The sequence below is a fragment of the Lipomyces japonicus genome (assembly GCF_038497905.1).
Source record: "Lipomyces japonicus strain CBS 7319 unplaced genomic scaffold V1514scaffold_19, whole genome shotgun sequence".
NCBI classification, from domain to species: domain Eukaryota; kingdom Fungi; phylum Ascomycota; class Lipomycetes; order Lipomycetales; family Lipomycetaceae; genus Lipomyces; species Lipomyces japonicus.
The window spans coordinates 172,332-193,656 of NW_027117831.1; the positions used below are offsets into that span (position 1 = coordinate 172,332).

The 21,325-nt window shown below is 40.8% G+C and overlaps 7 protein-coding genes across 7 annotated transcripts; 4 read left to right on the forward strand and 3 right to left on the reverse strand.

The window, feature by feature from the left end:
* Window positions 1-13: 13 nt before the first annotated feature.
* On the reverse strand, window positions 14-2,260 carry V1514DRAFT_330926 (BRCA1-associated protein 2-domain-containing protein). The gene is made up of 2 exons (XM_066927592.1): window positions 421-2,260; window positions 14-369 (listed from the first exon to the last, which is right to left on the reverse strand). Exons 1-2 carry the CDS (start codon window positions 2,154-2,156, stop codon window positions 249-251), a joined length of 1,857 nt encoding a protein of 618 aa, XP_066783415.1. The 5' UTR covers window positions 2,157-2,260; the 3' UTR covers window positions 14-248.
* A 124-nt stretch (window positions 2,261-2,384) lies between these two features.
* On the forward strand, window positions 2,385-9,807 carry V1514DRAFT_330928 (uncharacterized protein). Its single transcript, XM_066927593.1, has 11 exons — window positions 2,385-2,782; window positions 2,829-2,954; window positions 3,021-3,116; window positions 3,167-3,318; window positions 3,375-3,514; window positions 3,563-3,756; window positions 3,803-4,230; window positions 4,281-4,461; window positions 4,524-4,709; window positions 4,762-4,848; window positions 4,895-9,807. The coding sequence occupies exons 1-11, from the start codon at window positions 2,492-2,494 to the stop codon at window positions 9,755-9,757; spliced, it is 6,744 nt and encodes a 2,247-aa protein (XP_066783416.1). The 5' UTR covers window positions 2,385-2,491; the 3' UTR covers window positions 9,758-9,807.
* Window positions 9,808-9,943: 136 nt separating this feature from the next.
* V1514DRAFT_330931 (Thiolase, N-terminal domain-containing protein) lies at window positions 9,944-11,398 on the forward strand. The gene has a single exon (XM_066927594.1). It carries the CDS (start codon window positions 10,037-10,039, stop codon window positions 11,282-11,284), a length of 1,248 nt encoding a protein of 415 aa, XP_066783417.1. The 5' UTR covers window positions 9,944-10,036; the 3' UTR covers window positions 11,285-11,398.
* On the reverse strand, window positions 11,323-13,350 carry V1514DRAFT_330932 (chaperonin Cpn60/TCP-1 family). Its single transcript, XM_066927595.1, has 4 exons — window positions 13,092-13,350; window positions 12,995-13,035; window positions 12,684-12,944; window positions 11,323-12,630 (listed from the first exon to the last, which is right to left on the reverse strand). Exons 1-4 carry the CDS (start codon window positions 13,245-13,247, stop codon window positions 11,430-11,432), a joined length of 1,659 nt encoding a protein of 552 aa, XP_066783418.1. The 5' UTR covers window positions 13,248-13,350; the 3' UTR covers window positions 11,323-11,429.
* Window positions 13,351-13,481: 131 nt separating this feature from the next.
* Window positions 13,482-14,550, forward strand: V1514DRAFT_352288 (ribosome recycling factor-domain-containing protein). The gene is made up of 3 exons (XM_066929489.1): window positions 13,482-13,650; window positions 13,703-14,027; window positions 14,077-14,550. The coding sequence occupies exons 1-3, from the start codon at window positions 13,520-13,522 to the stop codon at window positions 14,431-14,433; spliced, it is 813 nt and encodes a 270-aa protein (XP_066783419.1). The 5' UTR covers window positions 13,482-13,519; the 3' UTR covers window positions 14,434-14,550.
* Window positions 14,551-15,966: 1,416 nt separating this feature from the next.
* V1514DRAFT_330939 (sterol-sensing domain of SREBP cleavage-activation-domain-containing protein) lies at window positions 15,967-20,347 on the forward strand. Its single transcript, XM_066927596.1, has 3 exons — window positions 15,967-16,200; window positions 16,265-17,191; window positions 17,244-20,347. The coding sequence occupies exons 1-3, from the start codon at window positions 16,198-16,200 to the stop codon at window positions 20,049-20,051; spliced, it is 3,738 nt and encodes a 1,245-aa protein (XP_066783420.1). The 5' UTR covers window positions 15,967-16,197; the 3' UTR covers window positions 20,052-20,347.
* V1514DRAFT_330940 (uncharacterized protein) lies at window positions 20,089-21,283 on the reverse strand. Its single transcript, XM_066927597.1, has one exon. The coding sequence runs from the start codon at window positions 21,207-21,209 to the stop codon at window positions 20,175-20,177; it is 1,035 nt and encodes a 344-aa protein (XP_066783421.1). The 5' UTR covers window positions 21,210-21,283; the 3' UTR covers window positions 20,089-20,174.
* Between the last annotated feature and the right edge of the window lie 42 nt (window positions 21,284-21,325).

Genomic DNA, 21,325 nt, shown 5'->3' on the forward strand with positions numbered 1-21,325 from the left:
GGCAACTTGCCTACCAAGGTTCTCATGGGATTTTATTTGCAAAATACATCGATTCAGTGTCAAATATCTTGATCAAAAAACCCGACTAGAATCGTTCACTGTTAGGTCTCATCAACTCGAGCACAGACAAAGTAATGCCAACACGCAACTTTATTACTGCTTATACAAAATAGACCACGACATTGAATCTTGGCGAGTTAATGTTCAATCCTGGCCATTATGATGGAAGGCCAATGTTACGGTAGCAATTATCTCTTGCCACGGCCTTTGTCCTTTTTCGGCTTATTCACAACACTAACTGTGCCTTGCCGCGCATCTTCCTCCATCCCGTTGAACTTCTGTTGCGCCTCAAGATAAAACATAACATCTCTAATCCAAAATTAATAACCACAGCAGCCAAATCGCATTTAGAAACCTTACCTCAATTGTTCTTGTAATTCTAGTATTTCTTTTTCTCTCTGTACCTTTTCTGATGCCAAAAATTCAAACTTCTTGAGCATACTTTCATTCATAGATTTCTCCTCCTTCCATTCTTTTTCCAATTTTTTAGATACTGCTTGCAATGCCTCCGCCTTGCGTTTTGATTTTTCGTAATCCTTCTCCAAGTTAGGCAAAACCGACCTTAGTTCTTCATTCTCACTCAACAATGTTTGAAATTTAACACTCAACTCCTTTGTTTCTCTATCTGCAACCTCTGCTTTTGATAGTGCAGCAGATGCCTTGTCTGCCGCTTCAGCTATTTTATCTTCGTAATACATTCTTTGTGACTCAAGTTGCGATGTCAATAAATAAGTGTACTCCATACCAATGTTGTCTAACTTTTCTCGTGGCACATAATCGCTTCCCTGTTCGTCTCTTGCTACCGAACCTGAGTTTTCACCAGAGGGACCAGCTGATGGAAGTTCCACCAACTTTCCATCTGCCTCGTTCTGTATTAAACGGTGCACATAAATATCACTAGCATAGTCCCATACTCTTTGAGATTCAACATCCATAGCATAAATATGATTTGACTCTGCGTAGTGCTGAAATGCGTGGGCTTCATCGTACCTTCCGCAACCTACATTTCCACAAATTAGGCAAATCCATAAGTTCTCAACTGCCCCGCAAGAACTACATTGATCCGATTGGGAAAGTGAAGACTGATGATCCTTTCTTTGTGAATATCTGCAGACCGGGCAGCTATTATCGCCCCATTTACTCAAGCATTGGCAATGAAACGTATGTTGGCAGATAATTGTAAGAAGGCCAGTCGCACTAGAGTCCATGCGTTCTAAGCAAACTGGACACGTAGGCAGCTCCTTTAACGACCGGGTTGGCGGAGGCGTTGGCTTAGACAATACAGTAGATGGCTTATGAATTGAAGATGCTCTATTGCGGTTCTTGAAATTTGGTTGTTCAGACAATGGCGTAAATTCATCGTCCAGTAGATAAGGATATTCCGGAAATGTAGATTTATGAAACCGTATCGAGCTGATATACGCTATATTACACGTCTCTGGCTCCATAGAATTGAATGCTTTGCAGTTATAACTTTTGTAGAAGCTATCCGCCTTCGATTTATCTCTAAATTTCATCAACACCATGTATCGATTTGGCACAGTACTCCTAAGCATTCGCAAATGTGATACACTCTCGCGGCAATCTTTGCCAACAAATCCTAAAAGATCTGATGCTGTCATATACCCTGGTACAGCTAAAATGCATAAAACATTACTACCAATCTCGGACTTTGCCTCATCTGCATGTCTTTGTGTTATAACATCTGTAGCTTCTTCTTCACCATCTCTATAAAGATGAACAACACCAGACCCCAGAAACTTGCCACGAGGTGACGGAGCAACCGCTGGGCGGCTTAAATTTGAACTTCTCATTTCTTGCTTTGGACGTCCCAAACATTCACCATCACAATCAGTTTCGAGATCAATGTTGACAACTTCAATATCGCCAAACCTCCAGTCAAGTTCCAAAAACTGCTGTCGAATATCTTCACTGACTTCGTTTTGGGAAGGGGCTTTACTCTTTGAGCTAGCTTTAGAAAGTGGACTCCGATCTGGTATGAATATGTCTTGACAATTGAATACGTCAGAAATCCACTTATCGTTTAAATGTGACCGGGGAAGTAGATCAATTACTATGTGAAATAGATACGGCATAGATTTATTTTCATCGCATGTCCGAGGCTTCCAATGAGCAGATGTCTCAAAAAATATATAACAGCAAAGCACTGGCAGTACAAAACAGAACAAGTGCTTTGTCAATCAGACATGTGAGGTCGTGCATTTCCACATTGGGAAACAGATTTAACTTACAGTACAAAAACCTCACATTTTTAGTACTTAAAGTTTATGACCGGTCGCGTCAATCGACGCGTCGAGCGTGCACAAAAAAGTGTCCCCTTTGTTGCTGTTTGAAACTTAACAAAATTTCGTTCGTGTTGACTTTTCAAGCTGCAGATTATACAGCCTCTCCATTAAGCTCTGTATTTGCCATGAGTGCTGGAAAATTTAATGACAGTCGGTCAAATACAAAATACAGATCTAACAGTAACCGAGGAGGCAGCGATAGATCACGCTTCAATAACCGCAACAACACCAACAACAAGCGTTTAGGCGATAACAGTTTTCAGACATTTTCTAGCGCTGAATTACATGATGGAGCGACTTCAAGGAGCGAAAGTTTTGAATCCAAGAAATTGGAAGAACAAATTGATTTAGCCATGGGGTTTGACCGGTTTGAAGCCGGACCATCTAAAATAGGCTGGCTAATCAATATGCACAGCGTATGTATAGCCGCTAAAATTATACTATTTGTGTCTTACAATTTAGAGCAATATTCAAGAAAGTGAAGGAAGCGAAGGTATATCGGCCGTTAATCTCTACTTTCTTGGAGACGATGGCGAGAATTTTAAAGCCACGGTTAATTTTGATCCATACTTCCTAGTAGGATGCAGAGTAAGCAACACCTATTTTTTTTTTTTTTTTTTTTTTGGTCGGTTGGCTTTTGTTTAACAAGGTTAGGCTGGCATGGAAGCAGATGTTGAGGAGTTCATTCGACGAAAATTTGAGGGCTTAGTGAAGAACACTTCCCAAGTTCAAAAGGAAGACCTCAATATGGTAAGGTTTCTATATTTTAAAAAAATGACCATGTTTCTTATATTATTTAGCAAAATCATATTGTCGGAATCAAACGAACGTTTGTTAAAATATCATTTTCAAACGTGAATAATCTATTATCTGTTCGAAGAGAATTAATGCCGCTAGCAGAAAAGAATAGAAAAATGCTTGATGCGTTAGATGTTTACGCCGATGCTTTTGCGTATGTAATTTGGTGAATCTAACGGAAGTAAATTACTAACCTTGCTTCTTGCTTAGTGCTGAAATGGATATTGACGCAGAATTCAATGAATTCTCGTCTCAAAAAAATCGGTCTCGTGAAGTAGACGTCACTGATTATATTATTGATGTCCGCGAATATGATGTGCCATATCATGTCAGAGTGTCAATAGACATGGGTTAGTATTTTTGTCAATTGAATATTCTAAATGGCTAATTCCAAGTAGACATCAGAATTGGAAAATGGTATACAGTTGATGCCAATAGTGGCAAAATAACTGTAACTGAAATGCCAGAACGTCTTGCTCGACCAGATCCAGTAGTGTTTGCTTTCGATATAGAAACTACTAAACTGCCGCTTAAGTTCCCAGATGTTTTAATTGATCAAATTATGATGATTTCGTATATGATCGATGGACAGGTAAATTTCATGAATATTAAAGTTTGCACTCAACTAAACCTTGCAGGGATTCTTGATTACGAATCGTGAGATTGTGTCACAAGATATTGACGATTTTGAGTACACGCCAAAACCTGAATACGAAGGAGTTTTTACTATATTTAATGAAGCTAATGAGAAGGCGCTAATTGAAAGATTTTTTGAACATGTGAAAGAGGCTCGGCCAACAGTTATGGTCACATATAATGGTGATTTTTTCGATTGGCCATTTGTTGAAGGACGGGCTGCATTTCATGGTATAAATATGTATCAAGAGATTGGATTTAAGAAGGATAGTGAAGACGAGTACAAATCTGCATACTGCGCTCATATGGATTGCTTTAGATGGGTCAAGCGAGATTCTTACCTTCCTCAAGGCAGTCAAGGTTTAAAAGCTGTCACAACTGCAAAGATGGGTTATGACCCAATTGAACTAGATCCTGAACTAATGACAAGGTATGCTAATAGATCAACTTAAACTTTAATATCATTTTAACCGATTACAGGTATGCTGCAGAAAAACCACAGACTCTCTCGGAATATTCAGTGTCAGATGCTGTTGCAACGTATTACTTGTATATGAAATACGTCCATCCTTTCGTTTTCTCACTATGCAATATTATTCCGTTGAATCCAGATGAGGTTCTTCGGAAAGGTACTGGCACTTTATGCGAGATGCTGTTAATGGTAAGCTGTTATTGAGCATACAGGCGTTTTGATTAACAAAATTAATTCAACAATATTCACAGGTTCAAGCCTACATTGGAGGAATAGTTCTGCCAAACAAACACAAGGAGCCAGACGAACGATTTTACAATGGACATTTGATTGAATCTGAGACTTATGTTGGCGGTCACGTTGAAAGCTTAGAGGCTGGAGTATTTCGAAGTGACTTGCCTGTAAACTTTACAGTTGACCCTGCTACTGTTGAGAAAGTACGTATAATTTACTTCTAGGAGGGAAACCGGAAAATTAACATTTTAATAGTTGCTGAATGAACTGGATGCTGCTCTAAAATTTTGTATTGAGGTCGAAAACCAAAAGAGTTTAGATGATGTAGTTAATTACGACGAGGTGTGTATTTCGCATGTTCTAATCTGTGTAACTGCTAATCAAGTAGGTCAAACAAAAAATTGCTAGAGCGCTGACAGAACTCAAAGAAAATCCTAAAAGGAAAGACTGTCCAAAAATTTATCACTTAGACGTGTCATCCATGTATCCTAACATCATGATCACCAACCGATTGCAACCAGACTCCATGATTTCCGAGGCTGACTGCGCGAGTTGTGATTTTAATCGCCCAGGAAAGTCTTGTGATAGAAGATTACCTTGGATGTGGCGTGGGGAGTTTTATCCTGCGAAGAAAGATGAATACAATATGATAAAGCGTACGCTTTCAACAGAAACGTTTCCTGGCAGGTTTCCTGGACAACCATCAAGATCTTTCTCGGACTTGCCAATGTCTGAACAGAATTCATTAGTCAAAAAGCGCTTGTCTGATTATTCTCGGAAAATTTATCACAAAATCAAAGAAACGAAGACAGTAGAAAAGGAAGCAATCATATGTCAACGAGAAAATCCTTTTTATGCTGATACTGTTCGAGATTTTCGCGACCGCCGTTATGAATATAAGAATAAGCACAAGCTTTGGAAAAGAAATTTGGAAAATGTTAATAAGGAAGACTCTTCTGCAAAAGAAGAAGCGAAAAAAATGATTGTTTTGTTTGACTCGCTTCAGCTGGCTCATAAGTGTATTTTAAACTCTTTTTACGGATATGTCATGAGGAAAGGGTCCAGATGGTATTCGATGGAAATGGCTGGTGTAACTTGCCTCACAGGGGCCACGATCATTCAAATGGCGCGTGCTTTAGTTGAGAAGCTTGGTCGGCCATTGGAACTCGATACAGATGGTATTTGGTGTATCCTTCCAGAAGCTTTTCCTGAAGATTTTAAGTTTGAATTGAAGGATGGCAAAAAATTGTTTATTTCTTATCCATGTGTTATGTTAAATCATCTTGTTCACGATCGATTCACAAATAATCAATATCAAACGTTGATTGATGCTGAGAATTTCGAATATCAAGTAAAGAGTGAGAATAGTATATTTTTTGAAGTTGATGGTCCATATCGAGCCATGATTCTTCCCACGTCGAAAGAAGAGGATAAAAATTTGAAAAAGCGTTATGCGGTCTTTAATGATGATGGGTCATTAGCAGAGCTCAAAGGTTTTGAAGTAAAGAGAAGAGGAGAACTGAAGTTAATCAAAATATTCCAATCTCAGATCTTTAAGGTTTTTTTACAAGGTTCTACTTTGGAGGAATGTTATGGTCATGTTGCTGCCGTGTCCAACCGCTGGCTAGACATTATTGATTCTAAAGGCTCGACTCTCGCGGAGGATGAACTGATTGACCTCATTTGCGAAAACAGAAGTATGTCGCGGACATTGGAAGACTATGGCACTCAGAAATCTACTTCAATTTCAACCGCCCGTCGTCTTGCTGAATTTTTAGGAGAACAGATGGTCAAGGATAAAGGGTTAGCATGCAAATACATTATATCCGAGAAGCCATTTTCAAGTCCTGTGACTGAACGTGCGGTGCCTGTTGCAATTTTCTCGGCAGATGAGTCGGTCAAGAGCCATTTCCTTCGGCGTTGGTTGAGAGATGGTTCGCTAAATGATTTTGATCCTAGAAATATTATTGATTGGGACTATTATCGAGAACGATTGTCATCCGTTATTCAGAAAATTATAACCATTCCAGCAGCTTTGCAGAAAGTTTCAAATCCGGTTCCAAGAGTAAAACATCCAGAATGGTTGCACAAGCGAATTGCACGCATGGAAAATTCAAAACAGCAAGTCTCAATGAACACGTTCAAGTTAAAACCTATGATAGACGTTACCAATATCGGCGGAATTGGTGATCTCGAAGATGTGGGATCTGAAATATCCACCGCGCGTACGGCTGCAATTGCAAAGTCCAAGGCACAAATGGCAAGAGTTATTTCAAAGCGAAAACATCAGCAAACAGACGTGTTGGCAGAGAGTATCGATCAAATGTTTGCCACCCTGCCAGCAGAAATGCCAAACATTTCGAATAATTATGCCGATTGGTTGGATTATCAAAAACAAAAGTGGAAAGTTCAACGACAAGCCAGGCAACGCAGAAAGCAGGTATTTGGACGAAATAGCCTAGTTCATAGTAGCAGGCATGGCATCAACGGATTTTATCAGAATCAGGCAGAAGTGGCTTACAGTAAGCAATGGCATGTTATTCAATTGCGACCATCAGATACCCCGGGCAAATTAAAATGCTGGATTGCCATCGAAAACCGTATCTATCAAGTTGCACTTAATGTTCCTAAAACCATATTCATTGATTTTAAGAGTACAGATTTGCCTAATATTATGGTCAATGATATGATCATTGAAAAGGTAAACCACACTCTTCCGAGCGGCAACAACTCGAACATGCTTTACAAAATTTCAATGAAAGAAGAATTTTATGCAGAACAAGAGCAATCTCCATTGAGTATATTAAATCACCATTCAGTGGGTGCGATATATGAGTCCCAAGTCGATTCTGTTACCAGGGTCGTTCTTAACTTGGGCAACGCATGCAATATTGATATGACCAAGGAAGGGGCTCTTGGGCGCGGCTTAGAGTCAGGCTTTAGTCTAGGTGAATTAGTCAAGAGTAACATTGAAAATGACTACCTGTCCCGATTAGAATCATTAAAATTTATATTCATATATCATGTTGTGCTAGGAGATCGGCAGATTTATGCCATACTGTCTACTTTTGATGACGAAGCTGAAGTGCATGTGCTTGAAACGTCTTCTAAGCAGCAGCCGCAATTTCCAAACATGCATGGAGTATATCAGGAGCAGCTCAAACAAGTCAAAGAATGTGGCCAAATATCCGAAGATTTTTTCAAAGTTAAAGAAAAGGTGAATTTTACTCTGAATGTTTCGACAAACTTGAAAAAAATTAAGAAAACAATAAGCGCTCGTCTAAATAAGCTTAGTTCGGACAGTAACCATCAAGCTATGGTGGCTGTTTTCTCTCCAAGGCCAGAATATCTTGAAAGAGAGTTCAGTACTCTTCGAGACCTTCCTATTCTGAGGTTTGATTCCTCAGTTACAGATCAAGCCTTGCCATCTCTCGGTTGGCAGTTGCCACTAGCGCGACGTATTGCACTGCAATTCATTGGCCTGGGTAGCAGAATCAAACATCTTTTAAATCTATCACGATATTCAAGTATTCCTCTAGGAAATATCCGTGGTAACGACGCGAGATACTTGATTGATGTTCAGTACGCACGGCGATTACGAGATGCAAATGTTGTGTTGTGGTGGTCGCCTACTCCATATGCGGACCACGGCGGAGTGGAAAAGGATTACTCACTTTTGACCACCGAGAATATGGATATGCCAGTTTTGAATAATGCTGGGTCTTTCAACGCAGTCTGCGTGGAAATTGCGGTCAAAAACTTAGCAATTAACACAGTTTTAACATCGGCGTTAATCAATGAAATGGAAGGTGCAGATGCACATAGCCACACTGTAACAGGTACAGGATCAAACACTGATACTGCAAGCATCTCGTTTTTAGAAAATGCTTCGTCGGCTCCGGCAATAGCTGTTCTTCGTGATTTGGTAAAGAAGTGGTGGGAAGACGCACTGAAACAAAACTTGAACGCAGACATAATGGTTAACGTGTTTGTCAGTTGGGTATCTAGCTCGTCCTCGTTCTTGTATGATCCTGTACTGCAATATCATATGCGAAATTTGTCTCGCAAGGCTTTTCTTCAGCTTAATGCTGAGTTTCGGCGCGTTGGAAGTTCGATCGTATACGCTGATCAGAATAAGTTGGTTATGCAGACTAGCAAAATGGTGGTTGGAAACGCATATGCATACTCGCAGTATATAATCAAGGCTCTTAGATCTAAGCCATTATTTGGATTTTTGGATCTTGAAATTTCTAAATATTGGGATTATTTACTCTGGATGGACAATTTCAACTACGGTGGATTTTCTTGCACTGAAGTTGTTCAAGATGAGCTTCAAACATACGAGTTGCAAATGACATGGCAACTAAAATCATATCTGCCCCCCGTATTGCAACAAGAGTTTCATTCCTGGGTGCAAGAGTTTATGGAACATATGCATACTGCAAAGATGGCTGAATTTCGAACATCACAAACATCATCGACTCCAAGGCCAACTCAGCTGCGCGTACAAAGGGGCGAAGATGATTATTTTGGGAAAGGCATTGTTTCGGGACTACAAAAACCATTGCGCAAGAGAATTCAGCAGCTTATGCGGAAACAGCTTGAAGTTTCTACAAACGAAGTAGCAGCAGCCGAATTCGCGTTCCCAGTACTTCCAGGCTCTCATTTGAAATATAGCAACCCGTCATTGGAACTCGTCAAATCACTTTGCGCAGTGATAACGTTAGCACGCGAGTCTAATTTTGAGGTCAGAGTATTGCGACGTGACCTGTTAAGCTTGTTTGAGGTGAAAGAGTTTAGCGACGCGGGGATTTTCAAGAACCCAAGCACGTCACTGACGATATCGGAGATTTGCTCACAATGCGGTGCTGAGTATTTACTTGATTTTTGCAAAGATGAGACACTGAGAACATTTGAAACGTCAGATAATGATGAGCCAGGGCGATTACGAGCGTTGGACTGGGCGTGTAGGTCGTGCAAGCACGAGTACGACAGATTAGAAATAGAGGAGCGCATGATCTCAGACGTTCAAACCCTGGTCACCAAATTTCAGGTGCAAGACTTGCGATGTGCGAAATGTAAGCAAATTCGAGGAAGCAATTTGTCAGCTCATTGCGCGTGTTCGGGCGCATGGGAATTAACAATGCCTGCTGACGAGATCAGGAGGGCCCTCGTGGTGTATAACCGAATATCGGAATACTACGGGTTGAGAATGTTGCATGGTATGGTTGAGGCGGTGGGAAAAATATAATACGGATTAATGATGTTCACAAATTAGAATTAATAATAATAATAATAATGATTGATGATGTTATGATTGCCGACTACCCCACAAAAATGTGACCAACATGTGAACAAATGTTGAGTCACGTGATTGCTGGCAATCCAACAAGGAATGCCTCGGCCCGAGAACCCCGGATTTTGTAAAGTATATATTATCTGGACAAGGTCCCCGGAAGTTGATATTTCATCATTTACCACCACTTTACCTTTTATTGTTAGCTAAACATATCAAGAGATTAAACAAAAAATGGCTGACCGTCTTGCCTCGCTTGCTAGTCATTTGGCGAGTAAGAAACCTTCGGCAGTGTCCAAGATTGTTGAAAAGCATCCTGATGACGTCGTGATTGTTGGTGCATATAGAACTGCCATAACCAAAGGTGGCAAAGGCGGTTTTAAAGACACTGCTCCTTGCGATCTTCTTGTTGGTGTGCTTAAGGGGCTATTGGAAAAGACAAAGATTGACCCCAGTCTTATTGAAGACGTTGCTGTTGGTAACGTCCTTAGTGCCGGCGCGGGCGCTGCGGAGTATCGTGCTGCGGCTATAGTGGCTGGTATTCCATATACCACACCAGTTTACTCCGTAAACAGGCAGTGCTCGTCTGGGCTTATTTCAGTTATTAACATTGCTAATGCGATCTCCACTGGCCAGATCACGATCGGTATTGGCGCCGGTGTTGAGAGCATGTCCACTCAGTACGGATCTCCAAACGCAACATTTTCAGAACTTTTAGATTCAAATCCGGTAGCAGCAAATTGTAAGATACCGATGGGCATAACTTCTGAAAATGTCGCGACCAAGTACGGTTTGACCCGTGCTGAACAAGACGCGTTCGCGGCTGCTTCATATCAGAAGGCCGAGAAGGCTCAGAAGGAAGGACACTTCAAATCAGAAATTATTCCCTTAAAAGCTAAAGTTGTTAATCCAAAAACTGATGAAACAATCGAGATCACTGTTGACAAGGATGATGGTATAAGGTTTGGCGTAACTGCCGAAAGCTTAGCCAAGATTAAACCAGCATTTAGCAACACTGGTACCACACATGCCGGTAACGCATCTCAAGTTAGTGACGGTGCTGCTGCAGTTCTTCTTGTTAAGCGATCTGTCGCCCAGAAGCTTGGGCTTCCTATTGTTGGAAAGTTTGTGGATGCGACCGTGGTCGGCGTTCCTCCCGAAATTATGGGAATTGGTCCCGCTGTGGCGATCCCCAAAGTTCTTGAGCGGACCGGTCTTGATAAAGAAGACGTTGATATATACGAGATTAATGAAGCTTTTGCTTCACAGGCCCTGTATTCGGTTAAAAAAATTGGCTTGGATTTGAACAAAGTGAACCCCAATGGTGGTGCCATCGCCTTTGGTCATCCTCTCGGTGCCACTGGATCTCGTCAGATCGCTACCCTCCTTGCAGAACTTAAACGGACAGATAAAAAAATCGGTGTTACGTCAATGTGTGTTGGAACAGGTATGGGCGCAGCCTCTGTGATTGTCAGGGAGTAATTATTTTGTTGTCTGGTAAAATATTGATAGTGGTTAATCCATGATCTTAATAGTTGTATTATAATGTATCTTTGATGAAATTTTTTCTTAAAATTGATTAAATATAGTTACAGGGTTTTTTATGAACTTTGCTATAAACATTTATCTACCTTGGCATTCTTCCTCTGCCTCTGCCTCTCGGTGCTCCTTGTGGAAGTCCCTGCTGTGGCTGTGCGCTCTCCTCGTTCTTCACGGTTTCGTCAACGGACAGAATCAAGCAAGCAGCTTCAGCGGCGGACTGGATAGCATTCACTTTCACTAAAGAAGGCTCCCACACAAATTTATCCAAATTATTAGAAATATCCTCAATATCAAAATCCACGCCCGCCCATATTTCGCCTTTGGCATGTTTCATACGGAGACGATTAAGCAAATCAGTGGCATCAAAACCGGCGTTATCGCATAATTGGCGGGGGATTACTTCTAATGCTTTTGCAAAAGCAGCAACAATAAGTTGCTGCTTGCCTGCGATCGTTCGGGAATATTCGCGGAGATACTTCGAAATCTCCATCTCCAAAGCACCACCACCAGCCACAATAGAATTGTTCTTAACTGATCGCTTGACAATCATTATCGCATCATGGAGCGATCTGTCAACTTCCTCAATAAACTGCTCAGCACCACCGCGAAGGATAAGAGTGCAAGTCTTCGCCTTGGGGCAGCCAGAAAACAAGTTAAACCTCTCTCCGCCGATTTGTCGTTCTTCAAACTTCTCGCACGTGCCAAGATACTCTGGCTTTATATCAGAAGTGGTAGATTGAATGCTACCGCCAACCGCAGCAACAACTCTTTCCATATCATCAGCCGTAACACGGCCCGCGCAGAAGATGTCTCTATCGGCAAAATACTGAGTTGCAAGGTCACCGATTGGCAGTTTTGACAAGACTATCTTGGCGCCAGTCTTGTAAATGGCCTCCAATTTATCGTAGATAATTTTCCATTCAGCATCAACAATAGCCTGATATTCTGAAACTTGCTCAACCCTGACCTCAGCATTATCTTTCTCAGCCTTTAACTCCAGTTCAACATTAAGGGCTACAATCTTGGGATTGGTGAAAGACTTTGGCTGCTGCTCAAAACCAGCATAAGAAAAGGTCTTTTTGAATGCAACACCAGATACTAAAAATGAATCTTCCAAACTGCCGCCTTGCACTTTCTTGACACCGATTAACTTCTCGTCGAGGTCTTCCTGGTCCAAGCTAAGAACAGCGTCGACCGCCATCTTCGTGAAAAGGTCAGAATTCTGATGAATAAGTTTTGAAGACATTGCAGTTGCCGCACACTTTTCTAATAATTCTCGGAACCGGCTGATACAGGTTAGTTAGCTTGCAATCCATATTTAAAAACCCAATTTACTCACACTTCATCGGAACGGTCGATATGAACGGCCAATTCTTTAATCTTATTGACAGCCAATTGAGCAGCCTTTCGGTAACCTTTGGTAATAATATGCGTCGATACACCTTCCTCAACGAAAGCTTTGCTTTCCCTCAGTAACTCACCGGCGAGAATAGTGACCGAAGTGGTGCCATCACCTACTTCAGCATCCTGAGAACGAGAAATATCAACCAAAACTTTGGCAGCAGGGTGTACGACATCTAATAATTTTAAAATTGTAGCACTAAAACCATTAGAAAAATATTATTTTAATTATCATATTTGAGAACTTACCCATCATTAGAGATTGTAGTTTCGGATCTTGATCCAACAATCTAAATAATTATTAGCCAATGAATAATATATTAATACATTTTTTTTAAAAAAATACCAAAATATCAGAGCCTAAAGGACCAAGGGTCGGCCTAATCGTGTCTTGAATGGCTAAGCAAGCGTTGATGTTGCTGATTATCTGACCTCGTCCTTGTGATGTGTCTGTTCCCTCCTTTAGGACAACAATCGTAGGTGTCTGACCGCCAAAGTTCATTCTGATTATACTATCAATTCAATCTGCTGCCGTGAAGGTATTAGAAATCTGTCTTGGACCCAATAGTATTCGATAATTTAACTGCAACAACTTTCAAAACGCGTCTTGTTCAGAAGTTGAAGGAAAAATTGTTTTTGGCGCTTTAAAGGGGTGCGTGTGGCGGTAGAGACATGATGAATGTGGCAGTGCTTGTGGCTTTTAGCAGCGAGTGAATTTTCGAGTTGAAGCAAAATTGCCATCGACTGGTTGGAGCGAAACTACCACGAGATAATATGAGCTTTCAAGGAGTTATAAGAGCCAATGCAGTGAAACTGTTAAGGCCTTCTTTTGGTCATTTACAACTAGCTTTGACAGGCTATTCAGTACTGTCTCCAAGAGTAAGACCAATTGCGTTCATTGCAGGGTACGCCTTAATTTGTTCACATGGAATGTTTAAAGACTTACGGTTTTTTTAGAGTACAAGCATTTCGATTGTTTAGCTCTAGCTCAGTTTTTTTTAAAAAAGCAAAGAAGGGAAAGAATAACAAAGAAGATCAAGAGCTAGATTCAGAAGACAAACTTATTGATATTTATGATCCTTCGCAGTATAGACGTGAATGTGAAGCGGTTATTAAAAAATTGGAAGAGAAGGTGAAGGAGCTTCGTATGGGCAAAGCGGACACGACTTTGTTGAATAAGGTGCCAGTTTTGTTTAAAGGAGGAGAAAAGTATTCCTTAGGTGATATTGCGCATGTTACTACAAAAGGCAGACAAATTGTCTTGTCAATTTATGATCCTGACGTAAGTGTTGGTAACGGTTTTTTTTATCATGATTAACTTATGAATGTAGCATGTAAAGGGAATTCAGCATGCTATCGTTAACTTCGACGGCTCCCTAAATCCGACGATTGACCCGAAGGTGGACCAGACTATTACGATTGCTATTCCACCACCTAGCAAAGAAGCTCGAGATAATACATTGAAATCAATCCGGGCCGCATGTGATTATTCAAAGAGTGGAAGAAAAAATTCGGTGGAGTATAATAGAGAGCAGGCCCTTCAAAAAGTTAAGGAGATGGTTGACGCTGCTTATCCTAAAGATACTACAAAGAAAATAAAAGATCAACTTGAAAAGATTGCAAAAGATTTTAAAGCTAAAATAGCGGACATCAACTCCAAAGCTGCAGATGCGGTATCTAGAGAATAAGTCTTTTCTATGAATGTTTGTATTATTACATAGTTCAGCTTTGTGTACATAGTGTAAATATAAAGAAAAATTTTTAGAATTATATGTCATGTTTATACAATATAATAATAACTAAGCAAAATGTAATGTTTTCACCCGACACGTTACAATTTTTTTTTACAACCGGGCTGATAATAAATTGTACCATGTTATAACTTCAAGCGCTTCGTCTGAAAATTAACCAATTAACTTGGTTTCTGCCCAGTATATATATTATATAACTATATATATATACAAGAAACTACATATATATTTTATCTGTTGGAATGATGATAGTACAAGATCAACGTTTGGACACGGTAATTCAACCTATAGCAAAATCAGATAAACAAGCACAAAATACATACCCTGTGCAAGTAATGAAAATTGACGATACCATTCAGAATGCCTTAATCTTTAAAAGTCAGAAAAGGGCAGACCTAACGATATCGAATTTACCTATGAAAACGATGAACAACAAGCAGAATGGAACAAAGGGCAACAAAAGAGCACGCAAGAGAAAAAGACATTTACGCTCCAAGTACTATACGACTAAATCAGGCGGAGAAAAGCAAGTCAGTACTCCAAGTAGGGAACAAATATTATGGAGAGTCGTGTTTCATAAGCAGAGATTGGAGCAGAAATATTGCAGAATGTTAAGCAAAAAACCAAACAGTAGACATCGCGGCAAGGCAAAATCAAAATTATGTTTAACCTCATCGCCATACGAAAGCGAGTTTTCTGAATCAGACAGTGATAATGTTCATGATCCTGCAATTAAAGGCAGCAAAAATTCAATCAATGTGAAATATAATCACCAACAGCTGTTTGGCAATGGCGCATATTTGAAACTCATTGGAAAATGAGGCATATGTTAAAACTGTTACATGTATATTTTAATCATCAATACCAATAAATGAATAATGTTTTGAAAACTTATACACCTGCAAGTATCTAATTTGTCATCAAACTATGTGTAGTTACGCGTCTTGATGTTATTTTATTTTATTTATTTTTTCGATATAAAGTGGCAAGAGTCTGACTGCTCATTGCGCATCGCAGAAATCAAGGCTTATCCCAATGAATACAAGATGCATTCATGATTCGGTAAACAAAACAGTGTACAATATTTATATATGTAATTACGTAACTACAAATATCTGCAGTAACTGACAAATAACTTACGTAAATTAAATATGTCCCATATTAGTAGAAGCTTTGAAAATGTGGTGCACCTACTATTCTGGGTGCTTTGAAAGGCCGCGGCTGCTGCCGAGCACCTTTTAGTCGTGGCGTTGCAACATTTTTCCTGAATTTTTCGCAAAGCAAAATATTTTGCTGTCAAATCAATTGCATCTTTAATTATGAGTGTAAGATGATTAACAAGAAAATGTAGATTCAATGTAGATAGTTATATACAAAATATTGGGGTCGGGTTTACAGTGCACCGTCGTCTCAATGCCGTGTTAAAATATAATTCCTTACCCTTTTCTCTAAACTATATTCTTGCACTCTCAATTAGTAGTCGTCTCTCCAATTTTTAACCGGACCTCTCTAATCTTCAATTTTTCTAAATATTTGTTCCGTTTATTTTATATTGGTTTACAATCTTTCTTTTCGTGGCACTTGTTCGTGTGTGCCATTGAGTTTTTCTGTAATCACGATTTGTTTTTCGGTTCTATCGTTGCTACACTCTGGACGAGTCGTACAAATTCACCATAATTGCATGCAACTGGCATTATAATCATGGTATTTACTTTGCAGATAGTATTGTTTGATATGCCTTTTCTAATCATGTTATTTTTGGACACAGCTGAGGACCATTGTCCTGGCCCTTTTTCGTGGTACTACCTACGCCAACGATCTCACTCAGGCACATGAACTATATCGAATTTTTCAGAAATACGCTCTCACTGTAGTTCGGTCGCCCCAGTCATTTATTCTTTGGTCTGCTACGCTTTCCTTAGCACTGTCGTATCCGTTTCTTCATCATTGGATAACAACACGGACGACTTCCACACCATCAAGTATCACAACCTGGCTATCATGCGGATCGAACCGAGTCACGTTCTCTTCAGATATAACACCAATACCTTCTGACATAGAACTGAAGCAAATTTGGATTCAGGGTGCTTCCGATAATGCTATTGATTATGACTTTTTCAAGTTGGCTTGGACCGTGCAAACGCTCTTGTTGGACGGGATACCTTTTTCAGATACAGTATTGTGGTCACCCATGTTATACTGGGACAATTATTTTGCAAAATTTGAAGTAGACGACAATATTTTATCAACAATTAACCAGCATTTGCAACCATCTTTGTCTAACAATTTGGATTTGGAGTCAAAGCAGAGTATTACACCTGAAGCAGTATTTTTTGGTGCAAAATTTGTTGATGGACTGCTCGTATCTGCGGATTCTATTATTATATCGCTTCTTTATAGACCCAATATTGCAATTTCTGCTAATTATAGTGCTGGTGACGTTTGGGACCACAATTTGAAAAAACTTCACTTAAACGCGGCAAGCGGCGGCGATTTGTCAAACTTTGATATTTTAATAAGGAGCCAAAATCGAAGCTATATTGAGAGTTTTTACCGGATTGTACCAATGTCTCACCGTGCAAATCTATTACTTCTAGGCGGATACGTTACCTTGTTTATCTACGTTGTCATGTCATTAAAACGCATACATTCCGTACGCTCAAAGTCTGGTCTTTTCATTGCATTTTTAGTTGAGGTTTGTAATACGCAATTTGTTGGACTTTAGTTAGCATCCTAACATGTTTTAGATCACGCTTTCAATGACTTGCGCATGTACAGTACTTCACTTGACAAAAACAGACATTGCATTGATTCCAAAACATGCTTTTCCATTCATATTTATTGTGGTCAGTACGGAAAATATGTTTAGGCTGGTGAATGCCTTGTCGTATACAAAGCCAGAACAGCCGGCGACCGTGAGAATGGGGACTGCTCTTGGCAAAGTTGGATTTTTGTCAACCGTAACAGTGGGGTCCAATGTTCTTTTTCTTCTTTTGCCTATTTCTATTTGTGTGGGTCCAATTCGACAGTTTTGCGTATTTGCTATTGTTTCAATCATCACAGACTATTTTCTACATATGACATATTTTGTTGCTGTGTTATCTATTGATATGCGACGATTAGAACTAGAGGACCTTATTCAGACAAGCTTGGTTAGTCCTGTTTCAGGTTCAGATGATGAAGATGACGAGGATGTACTATTAGAAAATGGTGCATCCTGGAACCCATTACCAAAAATTGCTAGTTTTTTTTCACGAGGAAATGTCCCCACGACTACTACCGCAGGCGCTGTAGTAACTTTAATTTTCCTTATTTCCATGCACGTACATTACGCTGGCGTGATGAATTTTAATTCATTGAGCAAGCAATTTACGTGGAGAGGTATTGTGTCAACACTAAGCCACGTGACTGATACATCAATAAATATTCAGTCAGCAGTGGTAAATTCTCTGCTTTATCATGATTGGTTTCGAATAAAGGAGCATTTAATAGATGAAAAGGTTTTGTCGTCATTGGTTCCATCACAACGGTTCTTTTCGATTAGACTCTTTGAACCAAGTAAGCTTATACTAAATTCATATTCAACAGAAAGACGGGGAGATGAAATTTTAGAAACAAGCGGTTTATATTTTCCAACCGTGTCACAGTCTTTTTTGTTTATTTTTGTGATTATGCTCGTCACCACAGCTACGGCTCTGTCTCTTAATCATTTACTTCGAGATGTAAGAGATGAGCATACCTCTGATCCAAGGTTCAGTTCGGCTCCGGTAATTGTGACAAAAGAACTGTCTGGAAATCATGTGCTTGACATTGTAAAATTGGCCACGTCTGCAAATGGAATGATTGCATCAGTCGGCCTTGATCATAAAGTTTTTTTATGGCAGGCAAACTCTCGTCGATATCAAAAGCCGATTCGAGTTCCATTACCTGCAGACGCATGGCCCGTCACAAATGTCACTTTGGATAGTGACGGCAAGTTTTTGGCAGTTTGTGCCAGAAATGGAACCGTGCATTGTTGGAGTATCGCGACATCTCGTTTCGTTTGGTCGGTTGATCTGGCAGGGTTGCACAAAGCTGCACCGGCGACCACGTTGTTTTTGACAGAAAAAGTTCCCGGCATGGTTACCAGGGTGAACTTGATTGTTGTTGGCAGAAATGGCATTTTATATCAGATTGGAACGGAGACGGCCGATGTCGTGACGGAGCATAAAATTTCGGACGTTCCGATTGTCTCAACTGAAAAGCTCTTTACACCAAGGCTACCCAAACGAATTGTTTCCGCTACAAAAGATGGACGAATAATGATTACTATGCTGGTTCGGTCGACCTGGGTAACTCATGCGTTGGACTTAAGGCTAAGTTTGATTGCTTCAATTGAGCAGGCTGCTACAGAGTCACCAGAGCCACCGTCATCGCCCGACGGTTTCGCTTCTCCAGAGTTTTACACAATTATCGCTCTTCCACAAGTGGGAATGATTCTTCGTGCGCGAAGCTTAACGTTGGAGTTAATAGATGTGCAAACGGGAACTATCGTGAAAGTTTTTTCGATTGCGCAATATCGAAGGGGATCGTTAAGGGCTTTCCATGACCATACTCAGCATTGTCCTTTTTGTGGTTGTTCCACGATTCAAACACTGTGTGTTCTTTATTGCGAACGAGAGACTGATATGTTGATTATGCATTCATTTTCAAACAGCAACCGGGCACGGCAAAACATTTGTCTTCGAGTTGAGAGAGATCCTCGAGAGAAACGATGCGTTGGATTTGAAGGAGTAGTCGATAAGCAGCACTGGCTTGAAGACGTATCTGGATGGGAAGTGACGGATATTAACGTTGTGATGGGCATCAGGAGGAAATCCGTGATTGGGATCGATGTTGCAGATGGACTAGTAGATGAAAGAATCAGTGGTTTGCGGCATCGTGTGCATGGTAGTGGTGGCATGCGGGATACTGTTGGTGGTGGGGCATATGGTAAGGTGGAGGATCAGTGGGAAGGTTGGATCATGAGCATGAATGGAACGGTCGGCACGTATGAACTGCGACCAGAAGAGCAGCACCGGCGGATAAAAACAGGATCATACAAGGTCCGATCTAGGCGGAGATATGATGACCCGAGGTTAGAGGATATTGGCATGGACGATGAATCATCACTGCGGAAACATCGGCATCGGCATCACACAAACGAGCAGGACCTGCTGGTAGCCCACATTGGCCCGGTTTGCAAGATTGGTCATAGATCTACGGTTATAGGGTTTGGCAACGTTGTCAAGATTTTGTACTTCGGTTCGGAAGAGATTATAAGCACGGTTGACGTTGAGACAGATGATGATGACATTGGTCTGGCATACGTGAGCCGCCGCCGAAGGGCCGGACGCAGGTCAGACAGCCGCGGCAGTAACGGATTTAACGCTGGCAGTGCAGGTCCAAGGGGTTTAATGGGTGGCGGATTGATGAGTGGCGGATTGCGGAAACCACAATCAAACGGGGTCGCGGCAAATGCGTTTGGGCGACGAGGCGGGCTCATGAGCGGCGGAGCAGCCCGATTAAAAGTGTAACAATATTGTTCCCCCCCCTTTTTTTTACTTGTTAATACCAGGGATTATTGATATATATTGTTTAATGTACATTATCTATTTTATATATTTACACATACATGCATGCCTACGAACAACTCGCTCCTAGTCCAACTCAGCGGCTTCTTGTTCAAGATATTCCTTTGAAAATTTAAACATGTCATTAAATCGAGGATGAGACCGAACCATTTGTCGCCGCAGTACTTCTGCTCTTTTCCGTGCTTGCTCGAGATGTAGGTGACCTTGTTTAGGGTATGACTCAAATATTTTGTTTAACCGGTTACGTTCGACCATAATTGAATTTTCCCACGTGGGCTCGTTGGCTGATGACAGAATATTCATTTTTTGTTCAAACATGTCCTCAATATGCGAATAAAAAAGAAACGAGGAAATTAAATTATTCCAATCAAATAACCTTTGCTGCTTGTTGATTTCGGACCTGGCCCGCTCGGCTTCGCGTTGGCCGACACCCCAGGGCTTGCGAATCACAAAAAATTTCGCTTGCGCCGCGATCGTGATCACTCGCGGAATCGGCACCCGCATTTTTGCATATGATTTTTTTCTGGCTTTTAATAACTCGTCTCGTTCAACGAATCGTTGCCAGCCAATTTCATCGGCTTCCTCTTTGGTCATGTGCTCGTTTAAAAACATGACGCCGCCGCGATGCCGGCCGATGATTGACTTGCGCCGAAGTTCTTCTCGATCTGGCTTCAATGGTTTCTTAACCTGCGGCTTGAATGCATGATAATTTGACTTGTCCTTGATAAGGTGAATCGTGCGAGCAATTTGCCGAATGGCTGTGACAGAACTTTGTGGATCGACCGCGGTCGCCGCCTGCCGCAAGATCTTTTCTGTATTATGGGCTTTAACCAGTTCCCAATACAATCCAATCTCGGACAAGTTCGCTTTCTTGTTGTTCTTTCGAAATTGATACCTGATTCGGCCGTACATCAGTTTGGCATCGGCCAGATTAAACGGCCGATCATCGGCATCATCCCCGGTTGACACAGGACCATTAGTTCGGGTCTTGTGAATCAGTTTTAGCGAGTGTCGAACAAAATTTCTATATAAGTGAATAACTGATTGCCGGTGTGCCTTGTATTTATGGAAGTGAGGTAATGACGTCTTTTTAGTATACATTGGACCCTGATGTCAAATGATCCAACGTTTTCCGTTCTCAGCTTGATAAATTTCCCAAATCGCGATGGTAAATTACAACCCCCCTGAAAAGCTTAATTAACTCATTTAAGTTAATA

Coding starts and splice junctions, on each gene's coding strand:
- V1514DRAFT_330931 (XM_066927594.1), top strand. CDS start 10,037: ATGGCTGACCGTCTTGCCTCGCTTGCTAGTCATTTGGCGAGTAAGAAA.
- V1514DRAFT_330928 (XM_066927593.1), top strand. CDS start 2,492: ATGAGTGCTGGAAAATTTAATGACAGTCGGTCAAATACAAAATACAGA. Junction 3,319..3,374: donor GTTTACGCCGATGCTTTTGC/GTATGTAATTTG, acceptor CTTCTTGCTTAG/TGCTGAAATGGATATTGACG. Junction 4,231..4,280: donor GATCCTGAACTAATGACAAG/GTATGCTAATAG, acceptor AACCGATTACAG/GTATGCTGCAGAAAAACCAC.
- V1514DRAFT_330940 (XM_066927597.1), bottom strand. CDS start 21,209: ATGTATACTAAAAAGACGTCATTACCTCACTTCCATAAATACAAGGCA.
- V1514DRAFT_330939 (XM_066927596.1), top strand. Junction 17,192..17,243: donor TCATTGCATTTTTAGTTGAG/GTTTGTAATACG, acceptor AACATGTTTTAG/ATCACGCTTTCAATGACTTG.
- V1514DRAFT_330926 (XM_066927592.1), bottom strand. CDS start 2,156: ATGCCGTATCTATTTCACATAGTAATTGATCTACTTCCCCGGTCACAT. Junction 370..420: donor GAATTACAAGAACAATTGAG/GTAAGGTTTCTA, acceptor ATTTTGGATTAG/AGATGTTATGTTTTATCTTG.
- V1514DRAFT_330932 (XM_066927595.1), bottom strand. CDS start 13,247: ATGAACTTTGGCGGTCAGACACCTACGATTGTTGTCCTAAAGGAGGGA. Junction 13,036..13,091: donor CTTTAGGCTCTGATATTTTG/GTATTTTTTTAA, acceptor ATAATTATTTAG/ATTGTTGGATCAAGATCCGA. Junction 12,631..12,683: donor ATCGACCGTTCCGATGAAGT/GTGAGTAAATTG, acceptor AACCTGTATCAG/CCGGTTCCGAGAATTATTAG.
- V1514DRAFT_352288 (XM_066929489.1), top strand. CDS start 13,520: ATGAGCTTTCAAGGAGTTATAAGAGCCAATGCAGTGAAACTGTTAAGG. Junction 13,651..13,702: donor CCAATTGCGTTCATTGCAGG/GTACGCCTTAAT, acceptor CGGTTTTTTTAG/AGTACAAGCATTTCGATTGT. Junction 14,028..14,076: donor TGTCAATTTATGATCCTGAC/GTAAGTGTTGGT, acceptor TTATGAATGTAG/CATGTAAAGGGAATTCAGCA.